The 22,564-nt window shown below is 41.7% G+C and overlaps 1 protein-coding gene across 1 annotated transcript in view; it reads left to right on the forward strand.

The window, feature by feature from the left end:
* The window catches only part of TERB1 (telomere repeat binding bouquet formation protein 1), a 59,946-nt gene that overhangs the window by 16,488 nt on the left and 20,894 nt on the right, over positions 1-22,564 (forward strand). The window contains exons 8-14 of the mRNA XM_078380400.1: positions 650-802; positions 1,614-1,745; positions 3,033-3,158; positions 8,956-9,119; positions 11,140-11,495; positions 11,952-12,050; positions 22,352-22,413. Coding sequence (XP_078236526.1) covers positions 650-802; positions 1,614-1,745; positions 3,033-3,158; positions 8,956-9,119; positions 11,140-11,495; positions 11,952-12,050; positions 22,352-22,413 — 1,092 coding nt within the window. The remainder of the gene's footprint in view (positions 1-649; positions 803-1,613; positions 1,746-3,032; positions 3,159-8,955; positions 9,120-11,139; positions 11,496-11,951; positions 12,051-22,351; positions 22,414-22,564) is intronic.

The raw sequence follows: 22,564 nt of genomic DNA on the forward strand, positions 1-22,564 counted from the left end.
ACAAAGTGCTCCCACATCAGCTTCTGTGAGGATGATGACTCACAAGGAGAAAGCAAGCATTTAGTTGGAGAGAATCTGGGGGCTTATCAAATCCAATACACACACATGTGCATAAATGCACAAAGAATTATGTTTAATTCCTTTTTTGAATCAGTAGAACTAGCTTTAGGATGCCCTGAAAAACTGAAATGTTATCCCTCCCCGCAGCTCTGGGCAGTCCTTGTATATTCAGGCAAAGATCAGAATTATGTGCTTAGTCTTCTTCCTTGTTATGGCAGGAATCTTTGACACATATCAGAATTCTTAAATGTTGCAGGGTTCAAGTTATAAGTATAGTTGAGATGAAGAGAGTATGTTGCCTTTTCATCAATGTATTTAAGTCAACAGAAGTTGCTTTCTTTGGATCGTTTTTATTTTAACTACTATTGAAGATAGGTACCAAAATAAGTAATTTTTCAAAACCAAATGTTTTGGACTTTACAGGTTAGGGCTGGTACTTTGAATTGTGCCAGGAAATGGCTCAGCAGCCAGTGGAGCTGCTCCAACGGAGGGTTATGTGATCCATGTTTTGACTAAGCCTAAACCTTTTGAATTAAAACACACTATAAACAGTATAGTTAATAACTTTTGTGTTGTTTCCTTTTTCAAGCAAGAATTCAGCAATTTTTTGTTTCTCTTGGTGGACTGGCTGTTTTGGACAATCTTCTTGACAAACTAATACCCAAATCATTTGAAAACTGTTCAAATACAAAACTTGCAGTCATCGTGACAAAAACCTTGGATGCTTGCATCGCTGATAACCGTGAGTGAACAGAACTAAATATATTTCTATATACTAATATCTGCAGTTTTTTTTGAAATCACAGATATGCTCAAGTACCACTCAGACTCATATCTCTTTACAAAATAAGAGATTATAGCCACAGCCATTTATTGTTCATACTGCCAGCATCTGCCTTGGTTTCTGACTTTGTATTAATATTGTTACCACAAACTTCATTAAAATGATTTCAGGCTGGGTCAGCGTAAGAGATACTGCAAGAAAGGTTAAGTGAGCTTCAACTTCTCTTTTGCAAAAATCTAAGTGTTCTTCTATGTGAGAAAGTGTGAGCAATTAATTCCTGCTCTCCCCTGCATTACCCTCCCCATAAGCTCTAAAAACCTGGTCTAGGATCTTTGGAAACCCTATGAAATGGGTTTTCAATTCTGTAACTACAAAGGAAATTGCGAGAGAAGGCCCAAGACTACTGTAAACATAACATTGGGGGTTACTCCTTTCTCTAGTGCACTTCTGCTCCCCACATGTAATGTTTTATCAATCTTGTGCTTAGTTGCGGTCAAAACAGATGTTATAGTGAGTCTGTCATCAGAAGCAAAATTCTCTTAGAAGTTAAATTTGTTTGTTTTATCTTATGAAAATGTCCAACTCCAGAGAATCTGAAGGTAGCATCTACTCTAGTGATCTCTTGAAGCTGCTTCTGATCTCAAGCAGCTTCAAGAGAAGCTTGAGATAACTGGAAACACAAATGCAGCATATTTTTTTAAAGTTTTGAGTTATTTTTCACTGTAATTTGTGTTTAATGTGCATATTTCTCTTTTTTGTGTGTCAATAGCTGTAGTTGGAGTTTCCTTGCCAAAGTATAATATTGTGCCAAAATTATTGACACTTCTTTCTCACAACATTCTGGATTCAGGAGATCGATTTAGTCTTATTCTTACTCTTGGACATTGTACAGATAACTGTGGTAGGATTCTGTTTTATTTTTATAAAATTTTGTCATTTTTAAACATTTAAGAGATATAGGTTGCATTAGATTCCTATGCATAATTATCCTATCTACCTAATCATTAACCATGAATGATCAAAACCAAGCTTCCTTCTAAGGTGCATGCCTGTACATGCATGTGCACGACTCTAACACCCCCCCCCCCCGACTTCTTCATCCTCACTTCACCGACAACAATTATTTTCAGCTCCTTCCACAATGGAAGCCCGCACTGGGAGGGGATATCATGCATGGGTGAAGTCTCATGCACGAGGGATAGAGCCCTGGCCAGCAGGACTGAAAATTAGAGGGAGCATTGATCAAAACTGCTTGCACTAGAATTTCAGTGTACAACTATCCTATCTAATTGTGGATGACTACAACTGATGTTATATTAGCATTCCACAATACATACGTATTATGTATATATATAAATTATGTATATGTGTTGTCCTTGGTCCCCTTCCTTGCCATACTTTTTTCACATCACAAAGAACTGCCCCTGTGATACCACAAGAAGCCATTCCCTTATCCCTTATAAAGCAGCACGCTTTATCTTGGGTTGCAGCCCTGAAATTTCAGGGAATGAGATGCTGCTGATCTGGCAATTCTAATATGTAAAATATGTAAGTAAATTATCACATGGCTGCCTTACCTTATTTCTGCCTTTTGTTTCTGAACTGCAGTACTCAACTGCAGGGGTAGCATTTAGAAGGAATAACTGAAAGCTTACTGGGCAGTTTGTTAACTTTTTTTAATGGCTGGGTCTACTATTAAGCTGCTGCTTCAGGCAGCTGGTTTTGGGCATTAGCAAGAATAGCTACTGATTAACAGTTTAATTGGTTAATAGTGTAATAATTATAATTATAATTATTTTAATAAATAAATGATAAAGAGAAAACTGCCGTAATCTAGCAGCTTCTAGAAAGTATTGATAAACAACTGCCAAATGATAAATTGGAGTTGCTAGGAGAAGCAATGTATGAAGTGTTCCTTAAGTGCTGAAGTTTTACACTGAAATGCGCAACATCCCCAAATTTATTGGGAGGATGGAGGGCTGCAATGAAATTGATATAAATGAAGTCATAAGGGAATATGTTACTGTTTGTATGCAGATAACTCAGAAATGATTGTAGAGAAAATTCAAAATTATTGCATTTAATTGCATACCTATTGCCTTTTCTTCTGATGTTATTGCAAAGTACTGTTAATTAACTGTACAGTTTGGATAAATACATTTTACTGGGGTGAATGCAATCTTTTTAGAGGACAATCAGTACACTCTGGTGAAGAACAATGGTCTCCCAGTTATGATTCAAGCACTAACTGAATCACAGGATGAAGAACTCTGCAAAGCTGCTATCTTTGTGTTGCAAAACTGCAAACCAACCAGTAAGAATATGATTATAATGATTACTTTTAAAAAAATATTTCAAGGACAAGTTTCTAAATAGTCACATGCCTAGTTATCTGTGACGAGTAAGATTTGCATTTAGGTCTTGGAAGGCTTTGTAAATTATAAATCAGTTTTTCTTCTCTCTTTCTTTGTGCATCTCTTAGGCTACTAACAGTCTTTTAGGGTTATAGTTTAGCATCAATAGATACTGTTGTTAGGCATCCTTCAGTCTCGAAAGACTATAGTAACGTGCCCTGTATGGAGGACTTGGAACAGCATCTAGTGTGGCTGAGGAGGCCAATTCGAGAGTGACAATCTCTTCCACACTGAAGACAAATCCAGTCTGTCCCCTGTCGAACTCCCTGGTTTTTCTGCTTTTGTTACTTCCTCTTTGCCTCGGCCTGCTGGACAAGGTTCTCTTCAAATTGGGAGAGGCCGTGATGCAACGCCTGCCTCCAGGCTGAACGCTCAGATGTCAGGGTTTCCCATCTGTTGAGATCTATTCCTAAGGCCTTCAGATCCCGCTTGCAGATATCCTTGTATCGCAGCTGTGGTCTCCCTCTGGGGCGATTTCCCTGCACTACTTCTCCATACAGGAGATCCTTTGGAATCCGACCATCAGCCATTCTCACGACGTGCCCAAGCCAACATAGACATCGCTGTTTCAGTAATGTATACATGCTGAAAATTCCAGCTCGCTCTAGGACTACTCTGTGTGGAACTTTGTCCTGCCAGGTGATACCAAAAATCCATCGGAGGCAACGCATATGGAAGGTGTTCAACTACATTATAAAGGGTATATAAACCAAATTATAACAGCACAAAAACAACTTATCTGGAAAAAGTATGAGTAACTTTGTATTTAAACCCTCAGTAGCAATAAAATCTACACAAAGGGATACTAATCCATTCTGAATAGGTAAGACAAATTCACCTTTGAAGACTTGAAACAAACAGACTTTGACTGAACAAATATTCTGTTTTGGATGGTTAAGTAGTTTCATGCATCAATAATGAGTTAGGCATTTTGCTTTTCAGATCATATACTGTTTCAGTATACCCAGTATTCTGACATCTGTTATTCACACACTGCATTGCATTTTAAGTGGAGAATAGCTTTGGTGAATTGTATTAATAAATGGAACATTTAAATATTTTACTGTGTGGTGTTAGTGAATTAAAGTGGACTGGAATGAGACACTTACAGTCAGACATCTACACCATGTTTTACTCTGAAAATTGCATACTCAGCAGAAATGGAGTGGCTGTAATATGGAGGCAAGACATAGGACAGACAGTTAGAGGCTATAATGCAAGCTGTGACTGGATAATATCAATCAGACTTCTGGGAAAATCCATCAACATAATCATCATTCAAGTCTAAGATCCTTCAGCATATGCTGAAGGAGATGAAATGGAAAGTTTTTATTCAATCATCCATGAGGAAAGTAACCACACACCAAAACAAGACATGACTGGAACACAACAGTAGAAAACAAAAACAGAACTGAATTTTGTTAGAATATTTGGTCTAGGGGACATAACAGAACCAGGAGAACAACTTGTAGAGTTCTATGAAGCCAACAATTTATTGTTGCAAATACATGCTTCAAACAAACAAAAAGACAACTGTAATAGTAGACATCACCATAAATCAATTAGACTATGTAATTGGGATCAGGAGACAAAAAAGCTGTAATCTTTCCAAAACAAGACCAGGAGCACATTGTGGTACTGATCATGAACACTTACCATAATATGAAATGTTAGAATGAAGCTGAAGAAGCGCACTAAAATAATCCAAGTGCCAAAACATAATTTAAACAATATTTCTGATTAATCTAACTCCATATAAAGAAGAGATCTGCATTAGTAAGCGGAATTGATTCTGAACTGGAACTGTGAATTGAAACCAGAGATACTATTAGGTGAGAATGCAAAAATACAATGCTTGTAGTAAAAAGAGAAAAAACTCCTAAATAGATGATAGAAGAAAAACTTAATATTGTTAAGGACAGATGAAAAAAAGTAAAAGGTGACATAGATCAGAATCCTGAATGCAGCTTTTCAGCAACTGTAGCATAGAGACAAAGAGTACTGTCACAATAGCCAGCACAAAGAAATAAACTAAACAATGAAAGAGAAGAAACAAGATATCTCTTCCAGAAGATCCAAGAAAAGGAAATTTAAACTTAGATTAAAAATGCTGAAAGACCAACAGAGAAGCACTCTATCTGGGATAAAATACAAAAAGCCTAAAAATAGCATACTATAGACCTATACAGAAGAGATGAAAGGATGACAGATTCCATTGAAGAGGAATGCTATAATGAAGAACTTGCAATTTCTACGGGCACATGAGCCATAAGTCACCAGATTGCTACTCCCCCCCCTGCAGCCAAACCTCAAGAGGTGGCTGCAGCTGCAGTGCTGGCGCTTCAACAGGCAGTGGGCCAGGATCCAGAGCAGCTGGTGCTGGTGGCGGATCTGGAGTGGGGTCTCAAGGCACCTCCGTGCCCAGGATTCTCCCTTCCACTGCCACTTCCGGTTCTGCCGCTGCCACAGCACACTATCTGCTGTCTCTCCCTCTCCCCCCCCCCCCAGTTCGGGCACTCGGGCCCTGGACTGACAGAAAGATGAGCAAATGGGTCCTAGAGCAAATCAAGTCTGAACTATTTCTGGAGACAAAAATGATGAAACTAAGGCTGTCCTACTTTGGGCATATCATGAGAAGACAAGATTCTCTAGAAAATGCAATAATGCTGGGAAAGACTGAGGGCATCAGGAAAAGAGGAAGACCAAACACAAGATGGATTGGCCCCCAAGAGGAAGCCAAAAGCTTGAGTTTACAAGAATTGAATCGAGATCTCTCATTTACAGGGTTGCCATATGTTAGAGGTGACTTGACTGCATGTAATAACAACAGCTCCAACAAAAATAATAAAGAACCCCCTGTAAGACCAAATATGAGATGAATTGACTTCCTAAATGAAGCCACAACTTTGAGTTTACAAGAGCTGAGCAGGGCTGCTGAGCACAGGACATTTTGGAGATCACTCATTCAAAGGGTCTCTATGTGATGTCGAGTTGGGGTGACTCAACATCACATAACAACATTCATAAATATCTGTGAAGAAATTGAGAAAATAGGGGAACGTAGAACACATAATCCATCAAATTTTGAGGTTTCTTTGTGAGTGCCTGGGAAACCTGACTAAGAAGGCAATTGTGAATATCAGCCAAGAAGGAAGGGGGAAATGACACTTTCAGTTGATTTCCAGACAGGACCTTTGTCTCTTGTCATCAAAAGCTAGTCTGCTTCCTTCCCTGTTGTTGCTGATTAGTCATTAAGTCATATCCGACTCTTCATGACCCCATGGACCATAGCACGCCAGGCCCTCCTGTCTTCCACTGCCTCCCGGAGTTTGGTCAGATTCATGTTGGTAGCTTCGATGATGGTGTCCAACCATCTCATCCTCTGTCGTCCCCTTCTCCTCTTGCCTTCACACTTTCCCAACATCGGGGTCTTTTCCAGGGAGACTCCTCTTCTCATGAGATGGCCAAAGTATTGGCGCCTCAGTTTCAGGATCTGTCCTTCCAGTGAGCCCCCAGGGTTGATTTCCTTCAGAACGGATAGGTTTGTTCTCCTTGCAGTCCAGGGGACTCTCGAGTCTCCTCCAGCACCACAATTCAAAAGCATCAATTATTTGGCAACCAGCCTTCTTTATGGTCCAGCTCTCACTTCCATACATCGCTACTGTAAAAAACATAGCTTTGACTATGCGGACCTTTGTCGGCAAGGTGATGTCTCTCCTTTTTAAGATGTTGTGTAGGTTTTCCATCGCTTTCCTTCCAAGAAGCAGGTGTCTTTTAATTTTGTGGCTGCTGTCACCATCTGCAGCGATCATGGAGCCCAAGAAAGCAAAATCTGTCACTGCCTCCATATCTTCCCCTTCTATTTGCCAGGAGGTGATGGGGCCAGTGGCCATGATCAGAGTTTCAGACCATTTTTTGCACTCTCCTCTTTCACCCTCATTAAGTGGTTCTTTTATTCCTTCTCCCTTTCTGCCATCAGAGTGGTATCATCTGCATATCTGAGGTTGATATTTTTCCGGCAATCTTAATTCCGGCTTGGGATTCCTCCAGTCCTGCCTTTCGCATGATGTATTTGGCATATAAATTAAATAAGCAGGGAGGCAATACATAGCCGTGTCGTACTCCTTTCCCAATTTTGAACCAGTTGTTCCATATCCAGTTCTAACTGTTGCTTCCTGTCCCACATATAGATTTCTCAGGAGATAGATAAGGTGGTCAGGCACTCCCATTTCTTTAAGAGCTTGCCATAGTTTGTTGTGGTCCACACAGTCAAAGGCTTTTACATAGTGAATGAAGCAGAAGTAGATGTTTTTCTGGAACTCTCTGGCTTTCTCCATAATCCAGCGCATGTTAGCAATTTGGTCTCGAGTTCCTCTGCCCCTTCAATATCCTGCTTGTACTTCTGGGAGTTCTCAGTCCATATACTGCTGAAGCCTTCCTTGCAGGATTTTGAGCATAACCTTGCTAGTGTGTGAAATGAGTGCAATTGTACAGTAGTTGGAGCATCTTTGGCACTGCCCTTCTGTGGGATTGGGATGTAGACTGATCTTTTCCAGTCCTCTGGCCACTGTTGAGTTTTCCAGACTAGCTGGCAGATTAAGTGTAGCACCTTAACAGTGTCGTGTTTTAAGATTTTTAGTAGTTTCACTGGAATGCCATCACCTCAACTGGCCTTGTTGTTAGCCATGCTTTCTAAGGCCCTCTTGAATTCACTCTCCAGGATGTCTGGCTCAAGGTCAGCAACCACGCTATCTGGGTTGTCTCGGACATCCAAATCTTTCTGGTATAATTCCTCTATGTATTTTTGCCACATCTTCTTGATGTCTTCTGCTTCTGTGATGTCCCTACCATTTTTGTCCTTTATCATGTCCATCTTTGCACAAAATGTTCCTTTAATATCCCCAATTTCCTTGAACAGATCTCTGGTTTTCTCTTTCTATTCTTTTCCTCTATATCTTTATGCTGTTCATTTAAGAAGGCCCTCTTGTCTCTCCTTGCTATTCTTTGAAAGTCTGCATTCAATTTTCTGTAACTTTCCCTATCTCCCTTGCATTTTGTTTCCCTTCTCTGCTTTTTGTAAAGCCTCGTTGGACAGCCACTTTGCTTTCTTGCATTTCCTTTTCTTTGGGATGGTTTTTGTTGCTGCCTCCTGTACAATGTTATGAGCCTCCATCCATAGTTCTTCAGGCACTCTGTCCACCAAATCTAGTTCCTTAAATCTGTTCTTCACTTTCACTTCCTTCCCTGTAGTTATACGAATTGAGAGAGAATTAAAGCTGTGTGAAAGGAAGAGGGAAGTGCTTTTGTTTTGGTAGATTAAGATGTTGAGAAAAACAGTTCGGAATGGGTTGTTTAAGGTTCAGTGACTTTGCCTATCTGTAAGGAAAATGCAGCTTTGTCCAACTCAGCCTGACTCTTGAACAGGGAGGCTTTTTCCAAATGCTGTCTGAGCACTGGAGGATGCATTTTGTACATGCCTTGAAACTACACTGACTCTACACTAAGGTGTGAAGAAGTAGTTTCTTTTATAGATCCTGTAGGACGATCGATTGATCGATTGATGGATCGATCAGTAACACCCTAAGTAACCTTGTGTCACTCTTCTGAGGGGTCAATAGTTGAAGGCTTTGATGTGTAACATTATATACATCCTTTGTTTTTATGAAACAAAATCATTTTTTTGTCTCTTTCAAATAGTGGAAAAATTGTCGTTGAAATTAGCTGAACATTCAATAATAGAGGATGATGTAGGAAATCTGGAAGTAAGTTTGCAAAACAAAGAGAGGAATCTTGAAGACTACAGGAACGAAGCAAAAGAAATATGGTATAAAATTAAAAGTCTTGAAAATGAACATCAAAAGGTACTTCTCCCTCTTTTTAAAAAGCCATAACTGGAGCATTGTGCTAACATCCAGGAAATACAGATTTAATGCAGGCAAGAAATTGATATCTGTGTGGATTACAAAAAAGGATTATCTCTGATAATCTGAATTTATTAAGTATTCTTAGCTGGATGACTACAATTCTGATATTTGGATTTAAGCCACTTGCACCTATATTTCATGAACAATAAAGTAATTTGTGATCAGTTCAAACAAATGCAGTGTGATATAGTATGAGTGCATAGTATCTGACACAGCAAACTTTATTCTCCAAACTAGTACAAAGTTGATTCAGGTTATCTTGAAAGTTTTGTGGACTGGATCCTCATTCTTTCCAGAACCAGCATGTGGAATTTTGCAAGTATTACCTCCAGGACATATTCAGAGCAAGAATAAAGAATTATTTTTGCATGGAAAAGAATAAAAACCTTACATTGTTTATAGCCCCACAGTGCTTTAAAGAAAAATTGTGTTGTGGACTGTCAAGTTGCAGTGAACCTGTGATAAGCCTAAAAGGGTTTCAAGCTATGTGAGATATATGAAGAGTTGTTTTATCATTGCCACTCCTCCCCCCCTCGCCATGAGTTTCCATAGACAAGGGAGAATTTGAACCCAGGTGTCTTGAGTTTTAGTCCATTGCTCTGTCAACTACACCACACTGATATCCCCTATTTACCTTTTTAAAAATGCAAACTTACTAGAATGTTTTCCTCTGCTCATATTCACTTCTTCATTTTCATGGTAATCCAGCATGAGCCCATCTGTTCCTACATTTCTCCTAAGTATTTAATTATTGATATCCCTGGTAAGTACTGATTTATGCATATTTTAAAGATGTTCATTAGTCATGGTTTAGAATATCCCATTTAAAAAACTTTAATTTGTTTTTTTTAAACAAATTTTGAGGATTTCTTAGGGTGAATTATCCTAGCCTGGATCAGTCTTGATTGTGCTAAACAGGGTTGCTTTGAGAAGTGGTATGTCATTTGGGGCAATCCTTATATCCACATGCAGGGATCAACCACAAACACCTCAAGTTACCCTGTTTGTTGTTGTTGTTTAGTCGTTAAGTCGTGCCCGACTCTTCATGACCCCATGGACCAGACACGCCAGGCCCTCCTGTCTTCCACTGCCTCCCGGAGTTTGGTCAAATTCATGTTGGTAGCTTCGGTGACACTGTCCAACCATCTCATCCTCGGTCGTCCCCTTCTCCTCTTGCCATCACACTTTCCCAACATCAGGGCCTTTTCCAGGGAGTCTTTTCTTCTCATGAGATGGCCAAAGTATTGGAGCCTCAGCTTCAGGATCTGTCCTTCCAGTGAGCCCCCAGGGTTGATTTCCTTCAGAACGGATAGGTTTGTTCTCCTTGCAGTCCAGGGGGCTCTCAAGAGCCTCCTCCAGCACCACAATTCAAAAGCATCAATTCTTTGGCAGCCAGCCTTCTTTATGGTCCAGCTCTCACTTCCATACATCGCTACTGTAAAAACCATAGCTTTGACTATGCAGACCTTTGTGGGCAAGGTGATGTCTCTGCTTTTTAAGATGCTGTCGAGATTTGTCATTGCTTTCCTCTCAAGAAGCAGGCATCTTCCAATTAAAAGGCAATTTCCTCCCCTCTCTTCTGGCCTAGCCATTCCTGCACAAGCCAACAGGCCTGAGTTTCAAAGGCAACTGAAATAATCATCCCCCTCATTTTCTAGTTTCCTGACATACATCTCACTCTGACTCCCAACTATCAAGATGATTTTGGTCTAATTTTCTTGAGCCTTCAGAAGACGTTTCTTGATAAGTAGCTGTGTCAGTCTTGTGCAAATGAAAACAATATAGATTGGAGTGATGCCTTAAAGATTAACCACTCACAATTTCAAACTTTTGTGGAGATTGTCCCCTTCATCAAATGGGTTATGTCCATTAACATTTATAGCTTTATTGTTTAAATAAAACATTGTTTTGTTATGCATTTTTATCTCTTTCTTTTGATTTATATTTTTAAATACAGGAGAAAATGAGAAGAAAAGCATTTAATAATGATAATGCTCAAGAAGCAATTCTGCAGAATACATCAGTGCATTTAAAAGCAAATGCAAGCAAGCAACTCTCTAACAATGGGGTGGCTTGTACAAAAACTGAAGCAAATTCCTCATCTCCTCAGCTGATTATTACAGAATGTATAAAAGGCTCTTCCAAGAATGAACTACTAAAGCCTGCCAACAGAAATCCAATTGATGCGTCAGTCAGTCAAAACGAACACAATAACTGTTTTCATTCTAAAAGCAGTATAGCAAAAAGAAATGAAGTCCATTTTACAAATAAAAGTGTTATTTGTGAATCTAGTAAATCTGAGATTCAGGCAAGGTACTGTATGAAGGATTATAGATAAAAAGATACATTACTACTTTTTAAACACAAGTATAAGTTACATTTTCAGAAAAAAACAACTATTGAATCCAGGCTGCCAGATTGTAGAGAAGACTCATTGAAATCAGTGGGATTTAACTCTGTCATTATGTATTTGGGTCTTATTGATTTCAGATAATGTCTTAAGTCCAGTTCTAACCTGTAAAACATCAAAGTGGCATTTTGAATAGTTAGATGTAAATTACCTCTTAAAATTCATGGGAGAGTGCTATAAATATTCAAAGCTATACATGCAAATAATAGAGGCTTGGGAAAACATATAATCAAAGTTGGTGTAAATATCTCGGAGAGACTATATATTGAGGCAGCTTTTTCTTTGATATGGCTGACACAATTGCTGCTACAGTTTTCTACAGCAGTTCTAAACATGGAAAATATATTTGCCTCTTTCAGGACAATAGCTCCAGCCCAGTTGCAGGAAGTATTGAAAGATAAAATGTACATGGTCAACACTTCACGTATCTGCAAGAAGAAACACTATTGTAGCACATGGTATGGAACTTACCTACCTTATAGGTGTGGAACTATGAAGATGCTTTCAGATAAGAGTTTTTTTTCATGCAACCACCTTGTCTTATTAGTAGACTTTTACTGATGTCAAGACATCATAGCTTGGTAGTTCAGCTGTGATTTCCTTCCACTCTTTTTTTCTCACAAAAATTTATTAAAAACTATGAAACATCTACACAAGGTCTTCTGATTAAATCCTGTTGCTTGACGTAGTAAATCACACTAGATTAGGCCCACTGAATCAGTAGGGATTGGGTGAGTTAACTCCTCCATAAAATCCATTAGTTCAGATGGGCGTATTCTAATTGCAGCTTACTTTGGTATAGTCCAAGGTGCCCCCAATCATAAAACACTTCTTAATATTCTGTACCTGGAAAACTCTGACAAGGATCGCCATAAATCAGAATTGACTTGACGCCACATTATTATTATGTGGTATAGTAAATTACAACTAGAGTAGACATACTTGGATGAATGGAATGTACAGAGGAGTTCACTCACTAAATATCCATTGATTAATGGGCCTACACTTGTATATGTTAAGCCCAGGATTTCAACCATTGTCTTAAAGCATTTGGAGACGGCACCAGTGTTTCTGATGTATTGCTCCAACCTGATCAACGTATTAAACAGGAATGGGGACCCAAGTTGCAGGACTTGCTGTCAGGTCAGACTTAAGACGCACTGGTGACTCAGCTTGGAATCTACTCAGGTCTCTTTTTCCAATGACTTTGACTCAACTTGAAACCCACCCTCCCTCCCTTTTTTTCTGTGGAAAAAGGCTTGTTTTTAATAGAGATTTGGACTTTGTGCTTGAGACTCAGGACTTGGCACCAAAGGCTCAGACTCAGACCCAAAGATTTGCCAATATCCCTGATATTAAATGTATTGGTCATTCGGCACTTGAGTTGGATTCATGAAAAAATGCAGGCTTGATGTAAAACTAAAAGAAGACCCTTTTCAGATGAAATGCAGAAGAATCATGCATTCTCTTACAGTGGAGGAGGGCGTCCTTAGATTGGGTTGTCTCTCTGTCTTGCTCCAATACATCTGTGCCTTCTAGTGAGTAGGAACAATCTAGGCTGTTTGGTCACTACCTCTGCTCCATCAGTTTCTTCAAGGTGTGAAAAAGTCTCTCTTTTTTTTGTCTGATAAAATATCCAATTGTTCTTCAACGTGGTTCTCTATGAATCCACACTGATGGGTTTACAGCACCTGCGCTGGTCCTCTCGGAATCTTCCAGAGCTATAGGGAAGAAGTAACAAAGTTTAGGTTGCCCTGTATTGCGCACGCTCCGCCCGCCAAAGCCTCAGTTCCATTTTTCCGCCCGCGGAGTTGGAACCTCTCAGATCAGAGCTCTTTCAAAATTGCTTATTTTACTGCCTTTCGATTCAATTTTGGCTACACCGTCTATCCAAACTTCTGTTGCCCTGACTACGGACTGCCTGACCTGTCTTTTGCCTCTGGAGATTACAGCAAGTACTTGATTGTTTCATTGATCCTAATTGCGGCCTAGTGGCCGCCCACTGAGGCGCCACGCGCCTCCCTGACTCTTTCAATTTACATCCCTTCAACTAGTTTCCCACGCTATTCAGCTTATGTCAGCGAAAAAGGGACCATTCAGCCAATGTTCGTCGTGTTCCAGAAAGCTACCTTTTCAGGACGGGCATTCTCTCTGTCTTTTTTTGTCTTGGGGAGACACATTCTACTGCCCATTGAAAACACTGCAAGGACTTTACCAAAGCGTCGTTAAAAGCCCGCCAACAGCACCTGAAATATTTCCTTTGGAGCCAGACCTTGTCTGCCTCACAACCTTCCGACATGGAGTCGGTTCAATCTACTTCAACAGTCCGTTCAGAAGTTACCGTCGTATCGTCCCCTACTCCTCAATTGACCAAAGAAATAGTTAAGAAAACATCTAAAGTAAAGCCTAAAAAGCAGGCTACTGGGAAGAAAGCCTCATCTGATTTAGCAGCTCCCTCGACATCGGAGCCGAAGCAAAAGGCGGTTTCCCAGAAGCCAAAGGCGAAGTCTAAAGAGATCACTCTGGTAGTCCCTCCTGTGTCTGCCTCCTTGCCTTCGCCCATCTTAGAGGACTCGTCTCGGGACCGAGACTCGATGTCTGACCTCGGCGCCTCCCTTCCACCTCGACAGGAACCACCGGTGGATGTGGGAAGGTCGCCTACAGCTAGCCAGATTGGTCAAGTGATTACTGGCTTAGCTAATGCCCCTTCTAGCCCAATTCTAACTGGGCGGGCGACTCGATCCCCTTCAGTCATGTCGGGATCGCTTCCTTCCAGATCTCCTCCCGCTCCTCGAGGTTGACCTGTGAAGCCAGTCGAGGACCCTGCCCCTCGACGCCCACTGTCTGATCGTGATGACGACGAGCCACCAGCAAAAAAGCGTCGACATCACCACAAACATAGGCATGGGCATCGATATGGAAGGGATTTTCCCCTAACTGACTCTGACTACAGCCGTGGGCGCAAGAGATCACGCCGCCAGCGCTGAAGGAGAGACTATTCGACAGAGTCCTCCTCGACGTCGAGGGATAGGAAACGACGGAGAAAGAGATCTCGTTACTCTTACTCGTCTTCCTCCCGCTCTGGTTCCTCACCTAGGAGTCCTCCACCAAGGAGACCTCTCGACACCGAGCCTATTAAAACCTCGGTGTCGAAGACTATTGCGAATCCAATTCATCCTCCAGCACAACCGCCTCAAACTACAGGGTCTCTACCATCGCACCCTAAGCACACCGACACCGTGCCTGAAGTTCCTCAACGTCCGGTCCTCCTTACTCAATCTGAGGATGACCAGCCACATTTTGAGGGGTCTTCTGATCAGGAAGAGGAGGAGGATTCTGAGGTTTCTCTTGACACTCCTGTACCTGGAGAACTACCCCCGGATGCTACCATTCTTCTTCACCATCGGAGGACTTCTCCTCCTGCACTCAGATGATCTCCCGCATGGCTAAAACCCTGAAGTTGGCAATTGAGCAATCTCCCCAGAGAGAAGATCTTATTTTGGGGGACATTAATGCAGAGAGGTCTCACCCCGTGAGTCTCATACATATGTACCCGAATTGCTGGATCTGATCAAAGAGTATTGGGAGCATCCAGCTAATCCTACTACCATTTCTAGAAGGACTGAGAATTTATACCGCATTCACAGCAAGGACACTTCTTTCCTCATGGTGCACCCTGCACCTAACTCCTTAATAGTAGAGTCCAGTGCCACCAAGACTCCTGCTAAAGGCCATCCTACACCCACCAACAAGGAGGGCAGAAAACTGGAGATATTGGCGCGTAGAATGTATTCTATGTCTACCTTCATTTTACGTGCAGTGAATTACTTGGTGGCTATGGGAGCCTACCAAAAGCAACTTTGGTCCAGGGTATTGCCTGCATTACAGGTAGCTCCCGAAGAGTTCAGACAGCTCTGTCTCAACACCCACGGAGAGGCTCTGACAGTCTCCAAGTACCAGCACCTGGTGTCTTGTCATGTAGCCGAAGCTACAGCTAAGAACTTTGCTTCCATCACAACCCTGAGACGGCACACCTGGCTATGTTCTGCTACCATTATAGAGGACATTAAGTCACGGGTGGAAAACTTACCTTTCGATGCATCTGGCCTCTTCATTCAGAAGACCGACGAAAATCTTGAAAATCTCCATAAAAGTAAGAAGACAGCAAAATCATATTCCATCCAACAACAACCTAAGCCTGCCAAATTTCAATGGCGTCCCAAGTACACCACCCAATCTTATCAGCAACCATCCACAAGTACTTACCGTTCGTTTGGTGCCCAAACCGCTCGGCGTCCCGCTCAAGCTTCTTCATCATTTACCACCTTCAAACCACAATCTTCCTAGAGGAAGCAATCCTACAAAGCTCCTGAAAAGAAACATAAACAATATCTTTGACTTTCCATGACTCATAGCAACCACCAAACATGCCACCTGACTCTCTCCTTACCTTCACACCTGGACACTCATAACCCAAGACATTTGGGTCTTGAGCATTATAAGCTCCGGCTACCGGCTGGAGTTTACAGAATTGCCTCCTCTAGGACAGGTCAACCCTACATCGTTCGATCCTGTCCTAGAAGAAGAGATTCTTACACTGCTGGAGAAGGAAGCCATCCAAATAGTACCAGCCAAGGACATCCTGAACGGCTTCTACTCCCGGTATTTCTTGGTGCCCAAGAAGGATGGTGGCCTGAGACCAATTCTGGATCTGAGGAATTTCAACAACTTTCTCAAGTCACGACGGTTCAGAATGGTGACTCTAGAATCCATCATCAACCTCTTGAGGAAAGGAGACTAGTTTGTGGTGGTGGATCTGAAAGACGCATATTTCCATATCACCATACATCGAAGCCACAGGAAATACCTGCGGCTCCTCTTCAACAACACTGTCTACCAATTTGTGGCTCTACCATTCGGACTTTCAACTGCGCCAAGAACCTTCACCAAGTGCATGGCACCTGTGGTGGCCTACCTTCGTCTCCAAGGGATCGAAATATACCCATACATAGACGACTGGTTGATCGTCTCCAAGTAAGGGAGAGAACAGGCACTAAAATACACCGAGTACGTCCTTCATACATTGGAGTCCTTGGGTCTCACCATAAACTACGAGAAGTCCAAGTTGCATCCTTCTCAAGTTGTGGACTACATCAGAGTGAGGATAGACTCTGTCCAGGCTCGCATGTTCATGCCACCAGAACGTGTCCAAAAGATAAAGAGGGCCATCAAGAAATTCAAGCCACACGTAAGAGTAAGAGCAAAGCTTGTGCAACACCTTCTGGGACTCATGGCTTCCACAACTTTCACTCTGTCTCATGCTCGCCTCAAGATGCACTCTCTACAAGTCTGGATGCTCACTCTCTTCAACCCTCTTCATGACAGTCAAAACAAACGCTTGACAATCACCCCAGAATTGGCTCGGCAGTTACAATGGTGGACTTTCCTACCTCACCTGTTAGTAGGACGCCCCTTCCGTCCTATTCAGCTGAAATCGCAGGTTACGACAGATGGCAGCCCTCTGGGATGGGGAGCACATTGCGACGGCCATCAAATTCATGCACTGTGGTCTCATCACGAACAATCACTCTACATCAACCATTTAGAGCTTCTAACTGTCATAAAGGGACTCAAGTCCTTCCTTCCACTTGTGCGAGGCAGGGCGATTCAGCTGGTCACGGACCACACCACTACCATGTTCTATGTGAACAAGAAAGGCGGGACGAAATCGAAGTCCCTTCTCCTTCTATCAATACATCTTTGGGAGTGGTGCTACCAGGAACATATCTACCCTGTGGCCATACACATCTCCACCACGGACAACCTAGTGGCGGACGAACTGAGTCGTCGCTCTTCTCAGAACCACGAGTGGGAGTTAGACCTGGGTGTATTCCAAGCAATATGCTACAAGTGGGGGACTCCCTGCATCGATATGTTTGCCACTTTGAACAAGAAGAAGTGTCAGAAATATGCATCTGGTGCAGGGAGAGGCCAGGGGTCGTTAGGAGATGCTTTCATGATCCCTTGGAACAAGGGCCTCCTGTACATGTTCCCTCCCATTCCCATTGTTCAGAGATCTCTTGTCAGGGCCCTACAGATGAGAGTGGAAGCAATCCTAATTACTCCCTGGTGGCCCAGACAGCCCTGGTTCTCTCTACTTCTACAGACGGCCGTGGACAAGATGAAACTTCCCCTGCTCCCACACTTAATCACTCAGGATTCAGGGTCGATCTTTCATCCGGATGTGGAATCTCTCCACTTGACACCATGGAGGATTTCCCATTGATTAAGGAAGTGATTGATAAAGCAAGAAAACCATCAACTATTTACCTTTATCAACACAAATGGCAAGGGTTCCTGAAGTTTGCTGCGGAGCAAGGACTGCAACCTTCGCCAGTATCACTGTCTACGCTGTTACTGTACCTTCGGCATCTATTTGACTTGGGTCTTACCAAGTCCACTTTGAAGATCTATACATCAGCTGTAATGACTTTTCAACCCCAGGGATCTCAATCATCTAAATGGTTCTCCCATCCAACCGTGAAGGCATTCTTCAAGGGTCTGTCAAATATGAGACCCTGTCACGTTCCCGGGGGTTACAATAGCCGAAGTCCAGTAAACCAGTCCAGGGTCAGAGATACCAAGAATGCAAACCAGAGTTCCAAAACAAACTTACAGAGTGCAGTCCAAAGTCAAAGTCCAGGGTCAGATACACAGTCAGAGTCCAGAGTTCAGAGTACGTAGTCCAGGGCCAAGGTCCAAAGTTCAATACCAGTGCAAGTCCAGGGTCAAGGTCCAGAGTTCAGGAACAAGAGATGTGGATGCCAGCCAAGATGTTGACTCCTTGCTTCCACGAAGTTTCTTGCTTCGCTGAAGCTCGTTTTATCCTAAAGCAGCTCCCTGAGCTGTTGGAACGCTCTCTATTCTGCTAGTGCTCAGGGCTAGGTGAACGCAGGTCCCTGTGGAAAGCTTTAGAGCGATCCTCTGCTCTTCTTTCCCTGAGTCTTTTCCGAAGCCTGCCCCGAAGCCTGTCTGCTGTGGAGGGAGAACCTGGAGGCTGCTCAGCTGTTTCCAATCTCTCCACATTCTCCTCAGCCACAATTAACCCTTCTGGGTCCAGATCTTCGGGCGCACTCATGACAGACCCCCTGTGAAAAAGCCCTTACCTCAATGGTCATTACAGGTCGTACTGCATTCCCTTACTCGTCCTCCTTTCGAGCCTATGGCTACTTGCAACCTCAAGTTTTTGTCTTTTAAGACCCTATTTCTAGTTGCAATCACTTCAGCCCGCAGAGCCAGCGAGCTGTCGGCACTCCGAGCAGATGCCCCATACCTACAGTTCTTTAAGGACAAGGTGGTTATATATCCAGATGTTTCCTTTCTCCCCAAAGTTGTTTCAGAGTTTCATATTAATCAGCCATTGTTGTTACCAACACTCTTTCCTAATCCTACTTCAGAAGTTGAGCGCATGCTCCATTGTTTGGATGTTCGACGTGCATTGTCCTTTTATGTTACAAGGACCAAGGACTTTAGGAAGGTCCAAAGACTCTTTTTATGTTTCTACGGTCAACATAGAGGGTCTGCTGCCTCATCATCTACCCTGTCCAGGTGGCTGGTTTCCACCATTTCCCTGGCCTACGAATTGCAGCATAAGCCTCTCCCTGAAGGACTTCGTGCTCACTCTACCAGAGCTGTTGCCACATCTACGGCCCTGCTGCGAGGGATTGACATCCCTGACATCTGCAGAGCAGCAACCTGGTCCAATGTGTCTACCTTCATCACGCATTACGGACTGGACCTAAGGGCCAAGAATGAGACCAAGTTCAGGAGAGCGGTGCTTACTTCAATGCTGCAGTGAGTAAGCTTGCTAGTCACCCATCAGTGTGGATTCATAGATAACCATGTTGAAGAAGGACAGGTTACTTACCTGTAAACATGGTTCTTCAAGTGGATTATCTATGAATACACAAGACCCGCCCGGCCTCCCCACGTGTCCGTCACTGCGGAAAGAGTTCCAACTCTCTCTATGTGCGGGCACATGGAACTGGGGCTTTGGCGGGCGGAGCGTGCGCAATACAGGGCAACCTAAACTTTGTTACTTCTTCCCTATAGCTCTGGAAAATTCTGAGAGGACCAGCGCAGGCGCTGTAAACCCATCAGTGTGTATTCATAGAGAATCCACTTGAAGAACCATGTTTACAGGTAAGTAACCTGTCCGTTTGTCATTCCAGTTCTTACCTCACTGCCACCCCTTTTGTTTCTTCCTCTTCTTCATGGTCTCTGTGATTGATACCAATGGGCTTCTCTGTGCATGCACAGATATCATCTGAATCTTTTAGAGCCTAGGGAAAAATCTGGTTATGCCCACCTTAACACATGCTCTCCCACTCGACAGCTAACCTCAGCTCTTTCTCACTGCTGTTTGTAAATCATTTTTACTCCATTATTTTACCTCTCTTTAGCACCTCCCTTTTTGTCTTTTTAAAAATAAATTTATTTATTTATTTATTTATTGCATTTATACCCCGCCTATCTAGTCGAACGATTTGTTTTCATTGCTTAATTTTTTAAAAAAATAGTCTATATTTCATCATGTTCTAATTTTCTATGATTATTCAGATGCAGTCACAGCATAATTTCCTCTTGTAGAGATTCCTGCTTAATAGAATCTATGAAGTGTCTCAGATGGCCTTCAAAAGATATGCACAAGAAAAAGGAAATGGACTTACAAAGCTTCTGGCTTTCTTTCAGGAGGGGGTCAACAAGGTATTAATCACTAACACCTTAAAAATGCAGGTAGCAGCCTTGTCTTCAGGCTTATCTAAGTATAGTTTGCAGGCCTTAACCTCTGAATTTAAAAGATTTACAAAGGGGATTCCTAAATTAAGACCACCTAAAGTACACTTACAGTACACAGATTTCCGTCTTGCAACGTCTGTACCATGTTATAAGGTCTCATTAAGCCTTTGTTTGAACTTATTAGAAAGGTATTCTTAAAACATCTATAATAGAAAATATTGTCCCAGACTAATTATATCAGCTTGCAGAGTTTCCAAACTGAGATTTCTTTTAGTGTGCCCAGAGTTGTATATTATTCTTAGGAACTCAGTAGTGTTAAGACTGGATCTCTTCAGTTTTGCCTTCCATCTTCCCTAACCTAGCTAAGTCCTTGGAAAATGAGTGGCATAAATTAGACATCAGGAGAGAGCATAAAATTTATCTAAAAAGAACAAATTACTTTTGAAGATCAAATTTTTGTTTCTTTAGGCAAGAAGGTGCATAAAATCAATCTGGCTAGGTGGACCAAGGCTTTCATTGACCTGTCAACCTGTAGTAAAAAAGGCAGGAAATTATTTGAGAGCAGAGTTTGTTCTCTGCTGCTTTCCTACTAGTTATCTTTTTCCACAAGATATTTGGTAGGTCTGCTTTTTTCCCCTTGACTGGCACTTTTTCATCATCTTCATGAAGTACAGATTGCAGAGCCTGGATTATCTCTACTTGCTAGAGGTTGCTCCAGATGATTTGAAGTATCCTGCCTATCCAAGCAAATGGAGGGGTCAGCATAAGCTAAGGATGTCATCCTTCTTCTATAGAGAATGTAAAGCGTACAGTAAGTACCAGCATACTTTTCTAAGTATGCAAATATAAATATAAACAGGGCCTTTGATTTCTGAAGTAAAGGGTAACATGACACCTTTCCATTCTACATACAAAAAACTTCCCTTTCTATCTATAACATATCCTCTAAATATCAATAATACTACAAGTGAAAGAGATCTTGGAATTGTTGTTGATTAAAAGCTGAATATGAGCCAACAATGCTGTGTGCTTGGAAAAAAGGCAAATATGATTTTAGAATGCATTAACAGAATTATAGTCTCCAAATCCTGCAAGGTGCTAGTCCCCCTTTGTTCAGCACTGGTTAGGCTTCACCTTGAGTCTTGTGTCCAGTTCTGAACACCACACTTAAAGAAGAATGCCAACAAACAAACAAGTTTAGAGGAGGGCAACAAGAATGATCGGGGCTGGAAACCAAGCCCTGTGAGAAAAGGCTGAAAGAATTGGGCATGTTTAGCCTTGAGAAAAGAAGACAGGGGTGATAGGATAGCACTTTCCAAATATTTGAAATGTTGTCATACAGAGGAGGGGCAGACTTTGTTCTTGATCAGAGTGCAGGACATATAATAATAGGCCCATGTTACTAGAAGCCAGATTTAGGCTGAATATCAGGAAAAACATTTTAACTGTCAGAGCAATATGACAATGGAACCAATTACCTTGGGAGGTGGTGAGGGCTCCAACGCTGGAAGCATTAAGAGAAATTCAGACAACCACCTGGTAGATATCCTTTCATTTGTATTCCTGCACAGAGCAGGGGGTTGGAGTCAATGGCTTTATAGGCCTCTTCAAACTTCATTATTCTGTGATTCTATGATAACTTAAACCAGCAACTGTCTTGCTTCTTTGTGACTTCTGAATAGCCCAACATATTAAACTTATTAAAATCAATCTGGGATTTTTTTTGAAGGACGGTATGGAATTATTTTAAATAAATACATTATACTATGCATAAAACACAATACTATAAAATAAAATTAAAAATAAAATTAAAAATCTCTCCAAGCTCCCCATGATTATTGCCCCCTTTTTGGCTAGGATTTTCACACAATACACCGGGAAACTGCAGTGCTTATAAATGATATTACTATGTGTTTTAGAAGTTATTTCCATTTTAAGAATGTTCCTTTCATTCTTCCAGTGAACCTGCTAAGCAATCTGATGTTACAAATAAAAACATGACTGAACAGGTACAAAATACAGGTATAGTTAACTTAAATATTGTTCTAATTTTAGTATTACTTGGTTGGTTGTTGCTAGAAATTGAATTAATTTATTTAAGTGAATGACAAAGCTAAACACTATGAACTTGTTGGTGGGTTCTCAACAAAACAAAATTCCTGATTTGCAGGAG

Source organism: Pogona vitticeps, chromosome 10 (assembly GCF_051106095.1).
Source record: "Pogona vitticeps strain Pit_001003342236 chromosome 10, PviZW2.1, whole genome shotgun sequence".
In the NCBI taxonomy this organism is placed as follows: Eukaryota; Metazoa; Chordata; class Lepidosauria; order Squamata; family Agamidae; genus Pogona; species Pogona vitticeps.